Raw genomic sequence first — 13,660 nt, 5'->3', positions numbered from 1 at the left:
TAAAGGAGAAAATGGCACAAGAGCTTAAATTACGAACACCTGCTTTGCAAAACACAATCGATGATAGTGGAAGCTGAAACTCCGTTTGCAGGGTCCACAGATGGATTAAGCCTCCAGTGGATCCCTTCCATCATAGTTGAGGAGCAATATATAACCCTGTTATGTAGACAGAGATCATTGTAAAATCTATATGGCAGATGTAGTTAGGTCAAAATGTAGTATATATAGTGTACTACCTTGACATATACTATATGTGTAATGTAGTATATTATATAGTATAATTTGATAAGGGGAAACACACATAGAAAAGGTCCCTGTGAATCTCCTCTGACCATGTACCAGGGTGTGAATAGTCTTGCTAACACGCAAAATGCATTGCAAAGTGAATTATTACAGGTGAAGTTAGGTTAAAAATTTTGCACCGAATCATTTGATCTCCCTTACGATCCACTGAGGTTTGCATTTAATATATTTTGCTTTCTTTTTTGTTGAGGTTGTTTTTTTTTTTTATGTATTTGTCATTCTTGTTAGCTTTTGCTTGAGTGTTTCTCTGGTATGAAATCCAGGATAGGTGAGCCTACAGAGACAGTAAATAGACAGTGCCTGGTTCCTCTGGGGTGTGGCTGGAGTTTGGGGAGAAATGGGGAGCTGAAAGAGCGAGGCAAGATGAGGAAAATGCTCTGAAATGAACTGTGGTGGTGCTTGTACGACTCGTCTTGATGTGATTGAACTACTGGTTTGTGTGATGTCCATAAAAAGGGTTAGAAAAACAAAAAGAACAGACAGGCACCGCGGCCTGGGGTCCTGCGGGAAAGGGGAAATCGGTTTCCTGGAGGGAGGCGGTGGGGGCGGGCTAGGGATGAGCCCGCGCGGCGGCGCTCTGGCAGCCGGTAGCCAGTGCGTGGCCGGCCCAGTGGCTGAGGCCGGGCAGGGTTCGGCCCAGGCGCTCCCAAGGAGTCCGGGATTGCACCGGCTAACTTAACGTCGGGCTGCACGGAGCGGCCAGGCTGGGCGGCACGGGCCCGCGCCAACTCGCAGGAGGCCAGCTGCAGCGGACCCTCCGCGGGCCACCCGCGCGGCCCGGGGGCCCGTCCCTCCCCCGCTGGGCGGGGCCTGCCAGGGGCGGGGCGCGGAGGACCCGCCGCCCGGAAGCGCGCCGGCGGGAACCGGGCGCTCAGCGTGGAGCCCGCGAGCGCCGGGTGTGCGCCCGACCCGGAGCGCAGGTACGCGCGGGCCACCTGCGGAGAGGGCTGGGGATCCCGGGGTCCTCGGAGTCCGCACGGCTCGGGACGGGAGGCGACCGCAGCGCTGGCTGCCGGGGACAGCCCACGCCGCTGCTTCCAGCCGCACTCCGCCCGCATTCTGAAGTTTTCTTTCCCTGGTAGTGGTTGATGACTCCTGGAGGGTCACCGAGTGGAACCTCAGAAAACTCCCCATTGGCTCAGACCCCAAGTTCTCTCGAATACATTCACTTCTCCGCCCCAAGGGGCGCAGCCACCCCACGGGGGTGGGGGGGTGCTGGGCCCGCATGTCAGCCCCAGGGACAGGTCAGCCAGGATGACCTGACAGGTTCAGAAACTGGGGTCCTCCTCCTCCCCTGCCCCCCAGCCTTGACCTCTGGGCCCCTCCCATCCACAGGGCCCCACCCACACCTAGCGCCAGAGCTGGCCCCTGCCCCAGCAGCAGCCTGACCTGCAGGGCCTGGTCCACTCCAGCCAGCACAGCCCTGGGTGTTAAGACTAGATGGTTGATCTTGGGCTCCTCCCCCAGCGTCCGTGGTGCCCACTCCTCCCCCTGCTTCCACAGCCTCCTGGCTCTGCCTGAGCAGGCCTGCCTAGCAAGCTGGGACATGTCTGGTCCCCAAGGGCAGTCGGTGGGCGATGGCAGCAGTGACGGAGGGGCTAGTGACAGAAGATGCGACAGAAGATGCGGTCCGAGGCCCAGAGGAGGCTGCTGCAGCTCGGGCCGTGGAGGCAGAACCCCTTCCACACAGGAACCTCCTAAACCTGAGCCTGCACCCCGGGGGCTGCCGCCGCCTGCTGCACCTGTGTGCCCAGCAGCCCCCAGAGGAGCTGCGGCGCCTGAGATTCCTGCGGCTGGGCACCCACGAGGATCCTGGGCTCCTGGAGGCCGCCCTGGCCCAGCTGCCCAGGAGGCTGCCCCGTCTCTATTCCCTGATGCTCTTAGGTAAGAACCACCCTGTACCAGCTCAGCCCAGATCATTCTGCCCTGCCTCCTGCCTGTGCTCCTCCAAACCCTGGGCCAGCCCCTGCTTGCCCCTCCCTGACCCCCAAGGTGGATGGAGACCCAGGCACTCCTGGCTTGGCCTCTGGTTTTAGCCCCATTACCTCCTCAGCCCAGTCCCCACTCCCTAAGGTGAGGCTGACCACAACTCCGCCACACCACAGTCCCCAGTATGTGTGTTACTCTTGCGTGGTGGGGGGTTCGCCACAGTGACAGCAGACCACCAAGATGAGCTGGGTAGCCATCCTGGCCTCCCTCCTGCTGCTGGCTCATTCCTGTGTCTCCATCTTTATGACCATGGCCTGCCGGCTGGCAGGGCTGAGTGGAGTCTCTGCCTCTGAGGACCACCTCCAGCTCTCCCCACTCCCCAGGTGGGCAGCAGCAGGACTCAGAGGGTTACCGCCTGCGGGGCAACCTGACCTCACTGCCCTCTTGCCTGAGTGGCCTGGTCCACCTGACACACCTGGACCTGAGCTTCAACAAGCTGGAGACACTACCCGCCTGCGTCTTGCAGCTGCCCCGCCTGGACACTCTGCTGATCTCTTACAATGACTTCTCGGAGCTCGCGGTAGCCTTCCCCGCCCTCACCTTCTACGCTGCAGTCCACAACCACCTGCAGACAGTGCCGGCGGCACTGGGCACCCTGTCTACCCTTCGGCGCCTCGATCTCTCCGATAACCTTCTGGACACTCTGCCCCCTGAGATCGGAGACCTGAGCAACCTCGTTGAGCTCAACCTGGCCCGCAACCGACTGGGGAGCCTCCCGGACTCCCTGAGTGAGTACCATGCCTCCACGCTCACTACCGTGGTTCCCCCACTCCCCTGAGGCTCCTGCTGCCCCTCGCCAGGCTGCCTCATATTTGAGCCTTTGTCCCTGGGGCTGCCCCTTGGGTGGACCCTGCCTCTGGCCTTCGAGGCTCCTGGGAGCCAGCACTGAGCCAGCACCACCCCCAGCGAAACTGCACTCGCTGCGGCTCTGTGTCCTGTTCAGCAACCTCCTGACCTCGCTGCCCATCGGCCTCACCCGCCTCCCGCTGCTCACCCGGCTTGACCTGAGGGCCAACAAGCTACGGGAGGTGCCCCCCGAGTACCTGGATGCCCCGTGTGTGCAGCTGCAGGAGAACCCCCTGGGCAGAGCCCCCCCGGGCCCTCCGAGCCCCCCAGGTAGGCTTGGGGCTAGGGAGGTAGAGGCCACAGGCCGGACATAGTTTATATCAGCAACCACCTAACAGCTCTTCTGCCCTCCCTGCAGGGACACCTGTGGTTCCCGAAATGCCCAGCCTCTTCTTGACCTCGGAATTGGACAGGTGTGGGCAGGGCCGGGTGGACACCTGTCAAAATCGGGCCCCTGCCACAGACTTGCCTCTGGGGCTTCCCCCAGGTGTCCTGATGCTGCCCTTTCTGTGCCCAGCTTCTTAGTGACTCCTCAAGGCTGCTCAGTCACCCTGGCTTGCGGCTTCCGCCTTTACTTCCCCGAGGGGGCCACTGCCACCCCCGTCACTATCCACTACCGACTGTGGCTGCCGGAGCCTCGCCTGGTGCCTCTAGGGCCACACGACATGCTGCTCAGCCACGTCCTGGAGCTGCAGCCCCACGGGGTGGCATTCCAGCAGGCAAGGCAGGGCCGGGCAGGCAGCTGAGGGGTGCGCACTGGCTGGTCCTCTGCTGACCGCCGCCCCACCTGGCAGGACGTGGGCCTCTGGCTGCTCTTCTCACCCCCCCGGGCCCGGCGGTACCGTGAAGTGGTGGTCAGGACCCTGAGTGAGGACAGCTGGACAGACCTGGAGACCCATCTGGAGGGCATGGTAGCCTCCAAGGTGGGCCTGGAGGGCGGCTGTGTGTGATCCCCTGGCCTGCCCACCTGCCCCAGCAGCTCTACCCTGAGCTGTCCACCCCCCTCCACCCCAGAGACCCCTGTCCTGGATTCTGACCTGCCCCCCCCTCCAACCCTGGGACCCCTGCCCTGGATTCTGCCCTGACCTGCCCCCTGCCTCCAACCCTGGAACCCCAGCCTCAGCAGCTTTGCCTTGAACCATCCCTCACCCTGCCTGTGCCCCCAGCAGCCCCACTCCAGAGACTGTTCTGAGCTCTGACTGAGACCTCTCCCTGCCACCCCATCCTCACCCCTCCCAGCGGCTGTGGGCTCACTGCCAGGTCCCTCACTTCTCCTGGTTCCTCGTGGTCTCCCGGCCTGTGTCCAATACCTGCCTGGTGCAGCCAGAGGGGGCGCTGCTCCTGTCCTCGGTGCACCCTGGGATCAAGGTGGTCTTCCCTCCGGGGGCCACCGAGGAGCCTCGCCGTGTACGGATGCAGGTAGGCCAGGGCTGTGCAGGGGGGCGGCTGGGGCCCAGGCAGGCACTCAAGCATTTTGCCCTGCAGGTGGTGCATGTGGCCAGCCTGGATCTGGAAGCGCTGCTAGGGGACCCAGAGGCGGCCATGAGCCCCCTGTTGTGCCTTTGGCAGGACAGCGCCCCCGACTTCCTTCAGCCCATCACCGTACAGCTGCCTCTGCCTCCCGGTGTCACAGGTAAGCGGGGTGGGGAGTGAGTGGTTGGTGGGGGCCTGCGGCAGGGAAGGTGCTGGAGAGCCAGCCTGCCCAGCCTACTGCCCCCTGTGCCCAGGCCTGAGTCTGGACCGCTCCTGCTTGCACCTGCTGTACCGGGCCCCTCCCTCTGCCACTTGGGATGACATCACTACGCAGGTGGCCCTGGAGCTCACACACCTGTACGCCCGCTTCCAGGTCACACACTTCTCCTGGTCAGTGCCCTCCTTGACCCCGCCCTCCCCAGGTACTGGCTGTGGTACACCCGTGTGTCCTCCACCCCCCGTCCAGGTCTCCACAGCCCCCTGACTGCCCCCCTCGCCCTCCCCCAGGTACTGGCTGTGGTACACCACCAAGACCTGCGTGGGAGGCCTGGCGCGCAAGGCCTGGGAGCGGCTGCGGCTGCACCGGGTGAACCTCATTGCCTTGCAGAGACGCCGGGACCCCGAGCAGGTGCTGCTGCAGTGCCTGCCCCGAAACAAGGTGGGGGAGCGGGGCCAGGGCCGGGGGGTTGGGGGGAGGGCAGCCAGGGGCTGGGGGTCAGTTTGGTGGCCTGCAGGTGGATGCCACGCTGAAGCGGTTGTTGGAGCGGTACCGAGGGCCTGAGCCATCTGACACTGTAGAGCTGTTTGAAGGCGAGAAGTTCTTCGCTGCCTTTGAAAGAGGCATCCATGTGGATGCTGGTAAGGCCCTGCTGGTGGAGGGGGGACCTGGGGCTCTCCCCACCCCTCTACCCTGTCCCCAGCTCCCTGCTGAGCCCTGCCCTGCCCCCAGACCGCCCAGACTGTGTGGAGGGCAGGGTCTGTTTTGTCTTCTACTCACACCTGAAGAATGTGAAGGAGGTGTACGTGACCACGGCACTGGACCGGGAGACTCAAGCCGTGCGGGGTCAGGTGGGCAACATGGCAATGCCCTACCCACCCACCCCTGCCTCTCGGAGGCAGAGCCCAGAGCCCTGAACCTGCCTGGCCACTCCCAGGTGTCCTTCTACCGTGGCGAAGTCCCCGCTGAGGTGCCCGAGGAGGCTGAGGCTGCTCGGCAGAAGAAGGCTACCGACACCCTGTGGCTGGCCACCCTGCCCATCAAGCTGCCGGTGCGGGCTCGGCAGGGTGGGGCGGGACTCAGCATCAGGGGCTGAAGCTGGGGCTCACAGGGACCCCTCTTCTCTGCAGAGACTTCGCCGGTCGCAAGGGCCTGGGCTGGGGCCAGAGCAGGGGCCGGGGGCCAGCCTGTCCTTAGAGCCTCTGAACCTGGGTGACCCAGAGAGCGGCTTCCTCACTCAGGGCAACTTGCTCTGTGTGGGCAAGCGCCTGGGCCCTGACTGGCAGGCTGTGGCCTTGAACCTGGGCCTGTCCTACCGTGAGTTGCAGCGTATCCGGCATGAGTTCCGGTGAGCTCCCTCCTCCCAAGGTGGTACTAGGGGTGCCCTGGGGAGGGGTCTAGGCAGAGCCCCCTGGCCACTCACTGTGTCCCCCCCTCAGGGATGACCTGGATGGACAGATCCGCCACATGCTCTTCTCCTGGGCTGAGCGACAGGTCGGGCGGCCGGGCGCCGCATGGCTCCTGGTGCAGGCCCTGGAGCAGAGTGACCGGCAGGACGTGGCTGAGGAGGTGCGGGCCATACTGAAGCTGGGCCTCCAGAAGTTTCAGGCCAACATCGAGCGCTTAGGCCTGGCCCCTGCGGACCCCAGCCCGCCCTGCACCTCCACAGCACAGGCCCCAGAGCCCACCCAGGCCTAGGCTGGGCTGGTCCCCGGCCCTGCCTCCTGCCCCCATGGGGTCTGGTGACCCCTTCAACAATGAACCCCCACCATTCTGTCTCAGAGCTTTCTTATTTCTTGGGATGAGGGTGGTTGGAGGGGGCAGGGAGGCTGGAACAGTTGGGAGGGGGCCTTGTGTGGGCACCTTCAGCCCCTCCTGCAAAGCATATCCTGGGGGCATAGAGGTATGAAGCAGCCCCCTAAAAGTGTAACTGTCCCCGGGTGGATGCCAAGCCCCAGTGTGCAGGTCCAGGCCTCTGGCGCCTCAGTGCGTCTAGCCGCTTGCCCTGCACCCTCAGTGGAGTCATGACGGCTCCGCCAGGCCAAGGAAGCCCCGGGGCCTAGTGTGCAGTGGGGGCCTGCCCTCCTGCCCCTCGCCGGGCGCAGGCTGTGCGCACGCACTGCATGGGCGTCGAGGGGCGGAGCGCGGCACGGAGAGGCCCGCCTCCCCGCCTAGGTGCAGGCCGGGCGCAGACGCACGAACGGAACGGCGGGAGGGGAGCGCTGCCTGAGCCGGGTGAGTACGGCCGCCGTCGCCCTCGCGCCGCCCGCCTGGGAAGCCGAGGGCGGAGAAGGCGGCGCCCACAGGGCACCAGGCGCGATGCCCTGACCTGCGGCCGCCGCCCGCGGTTGTGGGAGGCTGGGCTCGCATCTCCCCCCCCCCCGTGGCGCTGGCGCACCCTGGGTACACGTGTCCCCCCACCCTCGGCGGTGTCCCCAAGAAGCAGAAGACAAGTCGTGGGGGCACCCATGTGGGACCCCTGCGGGCATGTTGACACGTGCCTGGCTGAAGTTGCTGCCTCCGGGCAGGGGCGCCAGGCCGCTGGCCCAATCCAGCCCCCCTCCCACGGGCAGGCGGCCCAAGCCGCCACAGAGCCGGCCTTGGAGCGCAGCCAGGAGGCCCTTCCTTTCCCTTTGTCCCAAGCAGTGGGGACCACAAGCGCCGCCAGGGGCAGGGCCTGCGGATTGAACGGCACCGGCGCTTAGCCTCCCGCAAAGCGCCGCCCGCGTCGCCGGCCATTTGTGGCCAATTCGCTGGTGGGGCTGGAAGACATGGCCTGGTTCACGGGGTGGCCTGTGTGCATCCTGGGTTCTCACCCGTCTGCTGCCACCTCTGCTAACCTGGGCACAGGGAGACCCAATTTCCGCCGGGCTTCAGTCAGGCTGGGGCTGCAGGGGTTTCTATGGCAACACGGGGTGCAGTGGGGTGTGTGCAGGCCCTAGCAGCTATCTCTGAAACCGGTGGGAACCAGGCAGGGGGACAGAAGAGAAGGGGTTCAGAAGTCCCCCTGCCCCACCCCAGCTCTCTCCTAGGCTGAGCCCCTCCCAGTTGGTCACTGGGCCCCCCCCCAGTCCCTCTCCCACGATGTGGGGGGCACAGGACTGAGGACATCAGGGATCCAGACCTGTGTCCATCTCACCCTGGAAGAATGTGGGGGCCTCTGAGAGAAAAAGGGGAGATCATGGGCTGGGGCCCATGCAGGGTGGGGTGCCTAGAAGGTGGGGAGGGTCTGGCGAGGGCTCAGAAGCCAGGACTCACATGTGTGAGGCCCAGGCAGGTCAAAGGGCAGGGCTGGGTGTGCCTGGGCCAGCATTGCCCTTCAACCCAGGGTGCAGTAACCGATGGCTGAGACCAGCGCCCAGAAATGCCCTAGCAGGATGGGTGGAACCCCAACGGGCAACGGGTTCTCTTGAGATGCACCCCCTCCCTCACAGGCCCTTCAAACACTGGGTACCAGGCATGAGGTGCCGCATCCTGGGTGCCCGGGGCCCTGCACAGACTCAGATCAAGAACGATAGGGGTGAAGGCAGGGCCTGGGACTGGCCGGAGGTGGGGGCCAGGCCCGGTGGGCGTTGGGCTTGTGGGCCATGTCTGCCTGAGTGGGCCCCCAAGGCCCTTGGCCCCAGGCCCGGCCCCCTGATGCTGCCTCGCGCCCAGTGCCGGAGCCCAAAGTGAAAGAGAAAGTCACCCTAGGCCCGCCCCTCGACCAATCACGGCGGCCCTGCACCTCCCTCCGCCTTCCTTTATCTTGGGCCCCGCCGGCTGGGCGGCGGAGGGAGCCAGTGCGGGAGCGCGAGCAGCGGTGGAGACCGGGACCGGCAGACAGGCGGGGCTGAGCGGGGGCGGCAGTGGAGGGGGCCGCGTCGGTGAAGCCAAGGTGAAGGTCACGAGGCCCTGGGAAGGAGAGCCAGTCTGGGTGGCCCCGGGCAGCAGCCGGCGGGTGACAGCTGGCCTGCCAGGTGTGTCTGTGTGTGTGTGTTGGGGTGGGTGATGGTGAAAGGGTGGGAGGGTTTAGGATTGCGGGACACCCACTGCCCTGAACTGCAGCCCCATGAGGGGCACCAGGAATGGAGATGGCTCCCAGCCTGCTCTGTGAGAGAGCCCTGCTCCCCCAGCCCCTACAGTACATCGGGTCCCAGCCCCCATGGGGGTCTCAGAAGGCCAGCCAGTCCTGCACAGCTGTCCACCCTCCTGATGTTTCTGGGGTGTCCGTCTGTGTGCATGTCCATTTGTCTGTCTGGGAGTGAAACTTCTGAGAGGGCAGAGGGGGAGCAGGGTGGGACCTGGGCCAGGTGTTTGGGATTGGGGTACCTCTTCATGAGGAGGGGTGTATGGGGGCTATGCCCTGAGTTGGCACCAGGTTGGGGCTAGTGGGGAGTGGGGAAATAGCGGCTGCAAGCTGCCTCTCATGGCCGCACACAGATACTGCCTTGCCCCAGGCGCCTGGCCCTTTAAGAGTCTGAGCACACTTACACACGTGAGCGTCCGTGTGAGTGTGCCGTGTGTGTGTGTGTGTGTGTGTGTGTGTGTGTGTGTGTGTTCAAGACTGCTCAGAGCACCAGCCTGGGGCCAGGGAGCTTCAGCCCCACAGCCAACAGCTTCCCCTGCTTACCTCACTGCTGTGCCTCCAGGCCTGAGGTGTGGCTGACCCTTGAAATCCCCTTGGCTAGGTGGACAGCCCCTCCCTGTGGCCTGCCTCCTCCTCCAGCCTCTACCTGCCTCCTACCGGGGCCTCCACTTAAATGGCTGATAAGCAGATCAGGTGAGTACCACCCTCACTCCCAGTATCTTAATCACCCCACTGTCACCCCGCCCTGCTGATCTCTGACCCTCTCATCCCAGTCTGCCTGCCAAGCTCATCAATGGCGGCATCGCCGGGCTGATCGGGGTCACCTGCGTATTTCCCATCGACCTGGCCAAGACCAGACTGCAGAACCAGCAGAATGGGCAGCGCATGTACACCAGCATGTGAGAGGGGCCGGTGATAAAAGGGGAGACGGAGGGCAGGGCAGGAAATTGCTGGTCCCCATGCTCCGCTCAAGCTCTGCCACCTCTCTTTGGCTGCAGGTCAGACTGCCTCATCAAGACCATAAGATCGGAGGGCTACTTCGGCATGTACCGCGGTGAGGAGCCCTTGGTGGGGGCAGGGGAACTGCACCTGGGGGGTCTGGCATGGTGGAGGCTCTGCAGATGGTGCTGTGTGCCCCTGGTGCCTGGGGTGGCAGGGTGGGCATGGGTATGCCTGCAAAGCAGATAAGGATACAATCAGATTTGCCAACCCTGGCCCTGAGCCCAGCTCCAGGAACACCCCCCCTCCTCGCCCCCTCCCACCTACCTGCATACCCTGCGGCGGTCCCAGTGCCCCCGGGAAGCTCCATGGGGGCATGAGTGGCAAAGAGTCTGGAAGGGGAGGGTGAGCAGAACTCTGGAGGAAGTAGTGCTGCCCCCATCCCCGCCCTGGTGCCTGCCCCTGCCTGGCAAACACAAGGCCCAAATGTGGGTGAGAGGGCAGGAGGGAGGCGCCAAGGAGCAGCAGGGCCCAGGGCCAGCCCAGAAGCATGAGCTAGCCCAGAGCCTCCCTACTCTGACCAGGCCAGCGTCCCATGACCTGTGTCCCTGGGCCCCACCTGACCCCCTGTGCCCACAGGCGCCGCTGTGAACCTGACCCTCGTCACTCCAGAGAAGGCCATCAAACTGGCAGCCAACGACTTCTTCCGCCATCAGTTCTCTAAGGACGGGTAAGGGGCCAGGCTGCTCGGGCAAGGTGGGTCGGGCAGAGTCAGCCCAGCAGGCAGGACCCCACCAGGACCTCCAGCGCTGTCAGGCACAGCCCCGTCCCCAGGGTTCCTCTCCCAACTGGGCATTCCACACGCCATCCCTAGCCACATACCCCCCACCCACACAGGGCCACCAGTGGCTCAGCCCCATGCAGGCCCACATCGGGGATCATGGGCCAGCGATGGCCCTGCCCGGGGGCTTCCCTTTTGGGGGTGCAGACCCCAGCATGGCTCACTCGCTGGCCCTCTCCTGGTGCTACCCACGGGCCATCTGTCACAGTGGCTTGGTGCCCAGGGCTGCGGCTGCGTCACATCCACCCACTCCATGTCCAGATTGCAGGGGACAGGCTGGGCCTGACTCACCCCCGTGGCTGGTGGCTGGGGTCTGCATGCTCACAGTGGCCCCTGCCCCCTGCAGGCAGAAGCTGACGCTACTGAGGGAGATGCTGGCTGGCTGTGGGGCGGGCACCTGTCAGGTGATTGTGACCACGCCCATGGAGATGCTGAAGATCCAGCTTCAGGATGCGGGCCGCATAGGTGGGCGGGGGGCACTTGGTGGGGGTGGGCGCTTGCGGGGGCAATGGCTGGACTTCCAGACCCCTCGCTCCCAGCAAGCCCATCCCCACGATCCATTTCCCAGCTGCCCAGAGGAAGATCCTGGCTTCACAGGCTCAGCTGCGTGTGCAGGGCGGGGCAGAGCCCGCAGAAGTGCCCAGGCCCACAGCCACCCAGCTGACCCGGGACCTGCTGCGGAGCCACGGCATCGCCGGCCTCTACAAGGGCCTGGGCGCCACGCTGCTCAGGTGGGAGGGCCAGGGGCAGTGCTGAGGGAGGCCCGCCCATGCGGCTGCCCGGGTCGCCCCTGGTCGTCACTGCTGCCCCTGCCCCCCGCAGGGATGTCCCCTTCTCTATTGTCTACTTCCCGCTCTTCGCCAACCTGAACCAGCTCGGTCAGCCTGCGTCCAGCGACAGGTCACCCTTCTACGTGTCCTTTCTGGCTGGCTGTGTGGCCGGCAGTACGGCTGCCGTGGCCGTCAACCCCTTTGACGGTCAGTGATCGGCTGAGCTCCCTGGCTGGCGGGGTGGGTGGCTCTGGGTTGCCTGTGGGCCACCCACCCTGACCTTGCACGCCCCCTGTAGTGGTGAAGACACGCCTGCAGTCCCTTCAGCGAGGGGTTAATGAGGACACCTATTCCGGGTTCCTGGACTGCGCCAGGTCGGTGGGGATGGGACGGGGCGTAGGGGCTGGGTGGGGGGGGACAGCATGGGACACCCCCTGACCTGCAGCTCTGCCCCTCCCCCCTGAAGGAAGATCCTGAAACACGAAGGTCCCTCGGCCTTCCTGAAAGGGGCCTACTGCCGCGCACTGGTCATCGCCCCGCTCTTTGGCATCGCCCAAGTGGTCTACTTCCTGGGCATCGCTGAGTCCCTGCTGGGGCTACTGCAAGGCCCCCAGGCCTGAGAGCCGGGCCATCCCCGGACTAAGCAAGGGGAGGCTCCTACGAAGGGCATGGCGCCATGCAGGGCGGGGCAGGGCTCCCCCCTCCCCCCACTGGGGCGCTGCCTGGGTGACCACGGGATCAATGTCTTATTTATGTAGAAAATGCAGACCGTACATTCCTGGAGCTGACTCTCCACCCCCCCGCCCCCTCACCAGAGGGGGCTGCCCCCTCACCCAGCCAGGCCCCCCCAGAGCAGAGCTGGTCTCTGGGCTGGGGGCCTGGCCCTGGACCCCTCCCCCAGCTCCCAGTCTCAGGCTTGAGTCCTGGCCCACAGGGAGTCCCTGCACAAACCTATTTATTGAGCCTGCCAAGCTGAGCGACACCGTCCACCCCTCCGTCCTGGGTCTGTCTACCCCTTACCATGGCCACCCTGGGAGGCCCAGGGCTCCTGCCTGCAGCAGGGCAGGGGTCTGCAGCTGCCAGGGGCCTGGGAATGGGTCACAGGGTCTGCTCTCGGGCACAACCCCTTCCTATCCACTGTGGGACCTAGCGCCCTCCCACCCCCAGCTGAGGGTCCTGAGCATGCATGATCTGTGTGTGAACGAGCGTGTGTGTGTGAGCATGTGTGTACCTGCTCTGTGGAGCCATGCCATGCCTCCCAGCCCTCAGCGGCCAGTGTGTATGTCCCCAGCTCTCTGCTGACCGTCCAGGGTTTACAGCTCCAACGGACCCCGCCTGCACTGAGGCCAGACCCTTCCTCAGATACCCTCCCCCAGGTGTAACACCCCCCACCCCGTGCTGGGTGGGGGGTGCCCCTCAGGCCTCCCCAGGGCTCCTTCTGCTCCAGAGCTGCCCCACAGACTCCTGATCACACTCCAGAGAGCTCAGCCCCCGCCCCTTGACCCCTTGGTGTTGTGTCCTGCGGCGGCAGGCTCCGGCCGCCCGAGTGATCCTGTGTGGTGGTGCTGTGTCCTCCTCCCCAGTGACACTACCTGGGCTCAGGCCCGGTCCCAGTCCACGGTTCCCACTGCTCCCCTCACCTATCCTTGGAAGCTGCTGCTGCTTACAGAATTCTATTTTTTTTCTTTTGAAGAATTTTAAGAAGTAACTTTTTGTGTCTTTGTCATGTAAGAGGATAAATAAATATTCTAAGTAGATGCTGCCCTGCTGACACTCTGTGGGGGAGGGCAGCCCCTTCCCACCGCACCTGGCTGGGCTCAGGTCCCCACGAAGTAGCAGGGAGGCACATCGGGAGCCAGCTGATCACAGACCCCAGTTTGTGCGCCCTGCAGGCGGGAGCACTACCAGGTGGGCACCTGGTCTGGACAGGACCCACCAGGAGGGCTCTTCTTATCCTGAGGTGGGCTACAAAGGAGCATCCACATTGCCTGGCTGTGTTCCACATGGGCAGAGGGCATCTACCCAGTGGACACAAAGACAGTGCTTAGCTAGGCAGGGCCCCTGCATGCCTTCCCAAACCCAGGCAGGCAGGCCACAAAGTGGGGTGGGTCGTGGGGCTCCTGCTTCCTGGCACAGGGTTGGGGTTGGGTTGACAGCCTTTTCCCTTGACCGAGAACCGACCCTTGAGGGAAAGGGACCGTGAAGTCCAGTGC

The 13,660-nt window shown here is 64.3% G+C and overlaps 2 protein-coding genes across 4 annotated transcripts; both read left to right on the top strand.

The window, feature by feature from the left end:
- The first annotated feature begins 985 nt into the window (after positions 1 to 985).
- PIDD1 (p53-induced death domain protein 1) lies at positions 986 to 6,660 on the top strand. 3 transcript variants are annotated; one of them, XM_075545157.1, is made up of 16 exons: positions 986 to 1,223; positions 1,807 to 2,187; positions 2,616 to 3,020; positions 3,199 to 3,408; positions 3,497 to 3,551; positions 3,656 to 3,857; positions 3,933 to 4,061; positions 4,378 to 4,557; positions 4,708 to 4,771; positions 4,866 to 5,001; positions 5,119 to 5,269; positions 5,346 to 5,469; positions 5,561 to 5,679; positions 5,766 to 5,879; positions 5,959 to 6,176; positions 6,268 to 6,660. In XM_075545157.1, the coding sequence occupies exons 2-16, from the start codon at positions 1,881 to 1,883 to the stop codon at positions 6,524 to 6,526; spliced, it is 2,673 nt and encodes an 890-aa protein (XP_075401272.1). In that variant the 5' UTR covers positions 986 to 1,223; positions 1,807 to 1,880; the 3' UTR covers positions 6,527 to 6,660. The 3 variants fall into 3 exon arrangements, with proteins under 3 accessions (XP_075401272.1, XP_075401271.1, XP_075401270.1); XM_075545156.1 differs by having other exon boundaries at positions 988 to 1,223; positions 4,624 to 4,771; positions 5,119 to 5,239; XM_075545155.1 differs by having other exon boundaries at positions 990 to 1,223; positions 4,624 to 4,771.
- Positions 6,661 to 6,984: 324 nt separating this feature from the next.
- SLC25A22 (solute carrier family 25 member 22) lies at positions 6,985 to 13,205 on the top strand. Its single transcript, XM_075545158.1, has 10 exons — positions 6,985 to 7,063; positions 9,499 to 9,590; positions 9,671 to 9,796; positions 9,896 to 9,951; positions 10,476 to 10,566; positions 11,024 to 11,142; positions 11,246 to 11,408; positions 11,500 to 11,654; positions 11,746 to 11,821; positions 11,914 to 13,205. The coding sequence occupies exons 2-10, from the start codon at positions 9,571 to 9,573 to the stop codon at positions 12,065 to 12,067; spliced, it is 960 nt and encodes a 319-aa protein (XP_075401273.1). The 5' UTR covers positions 6,985 to 7,063; positions 9,499 to 9,570; the 3' UTR covers positions 12,068 to 13,205.
- The last annotated feature ends 455 nt before the right edge of the window (positions 13,206 to 13,660 follow it).

Source organism: Tenrec ecaudatus, chromosome 4 (assembly GCF_050624435.1).
Source record: "Tenrec ecaudatus isolate mTenEca1 chromosome 4, mTenEca1.hap1, whole genome shotgun sequence".
NCBI classification, from domain to species: domain Eukaryota; kingdom Metazoa; phylum Chordata; class Mammalia; order Afrosoricida; family Tenrecidae; genus Tenrec; species Tenrec ecaudatus.
Note: the sequence above shows the minus strand (reverse complement) of the source record. Positions and strands in the feature narration are given on the sequence as shown.

Bases quoted from the DNA above. Each gene is read 5' to 3' on its own strand.
- PIDD1 (XM_075545155.1), top strand. From the start codon at position 1,881: ATGGCAGCAGTGACGGAGGGGCTAGTGACAGAAGATGCGACAGAAGAT. The intron at 4,772-4,865 runs GTAAGCGGGGTG...CCCTGTGCCCAG, and splicing joins TCTGCCTCCCGGTGTCACAG to GCCTGAGTCTGGACCGCTCC. The intron at 5,002-5,118 runs GTCAGTGCCCTC...GCCCTCCCCCAG, and splicing joins CAGGTCACACACTTCTCCTG to GTACTGGCTGTGGTACACCA.
- SLC25A22 (XM_075545158.1), top strand. From the start codon at position 9,571: ATGGCTGATAAGCAGATCAG. The intron at 9,591-9,670 runs GTGAGTACCACC...CTCTCATCCCAG, and splicing joins ATGGCTGATAAGCAGATCAG to TCTGCCTGCCAAGCTCATCA. The intron at 10,567-11,023 runs GTAAGGGGCCAG...TGCCCCCTGCAG, and splicing joins CATCAGTTCTCTAAGGACGG to GCAGAAGCTGACGCTACTGA.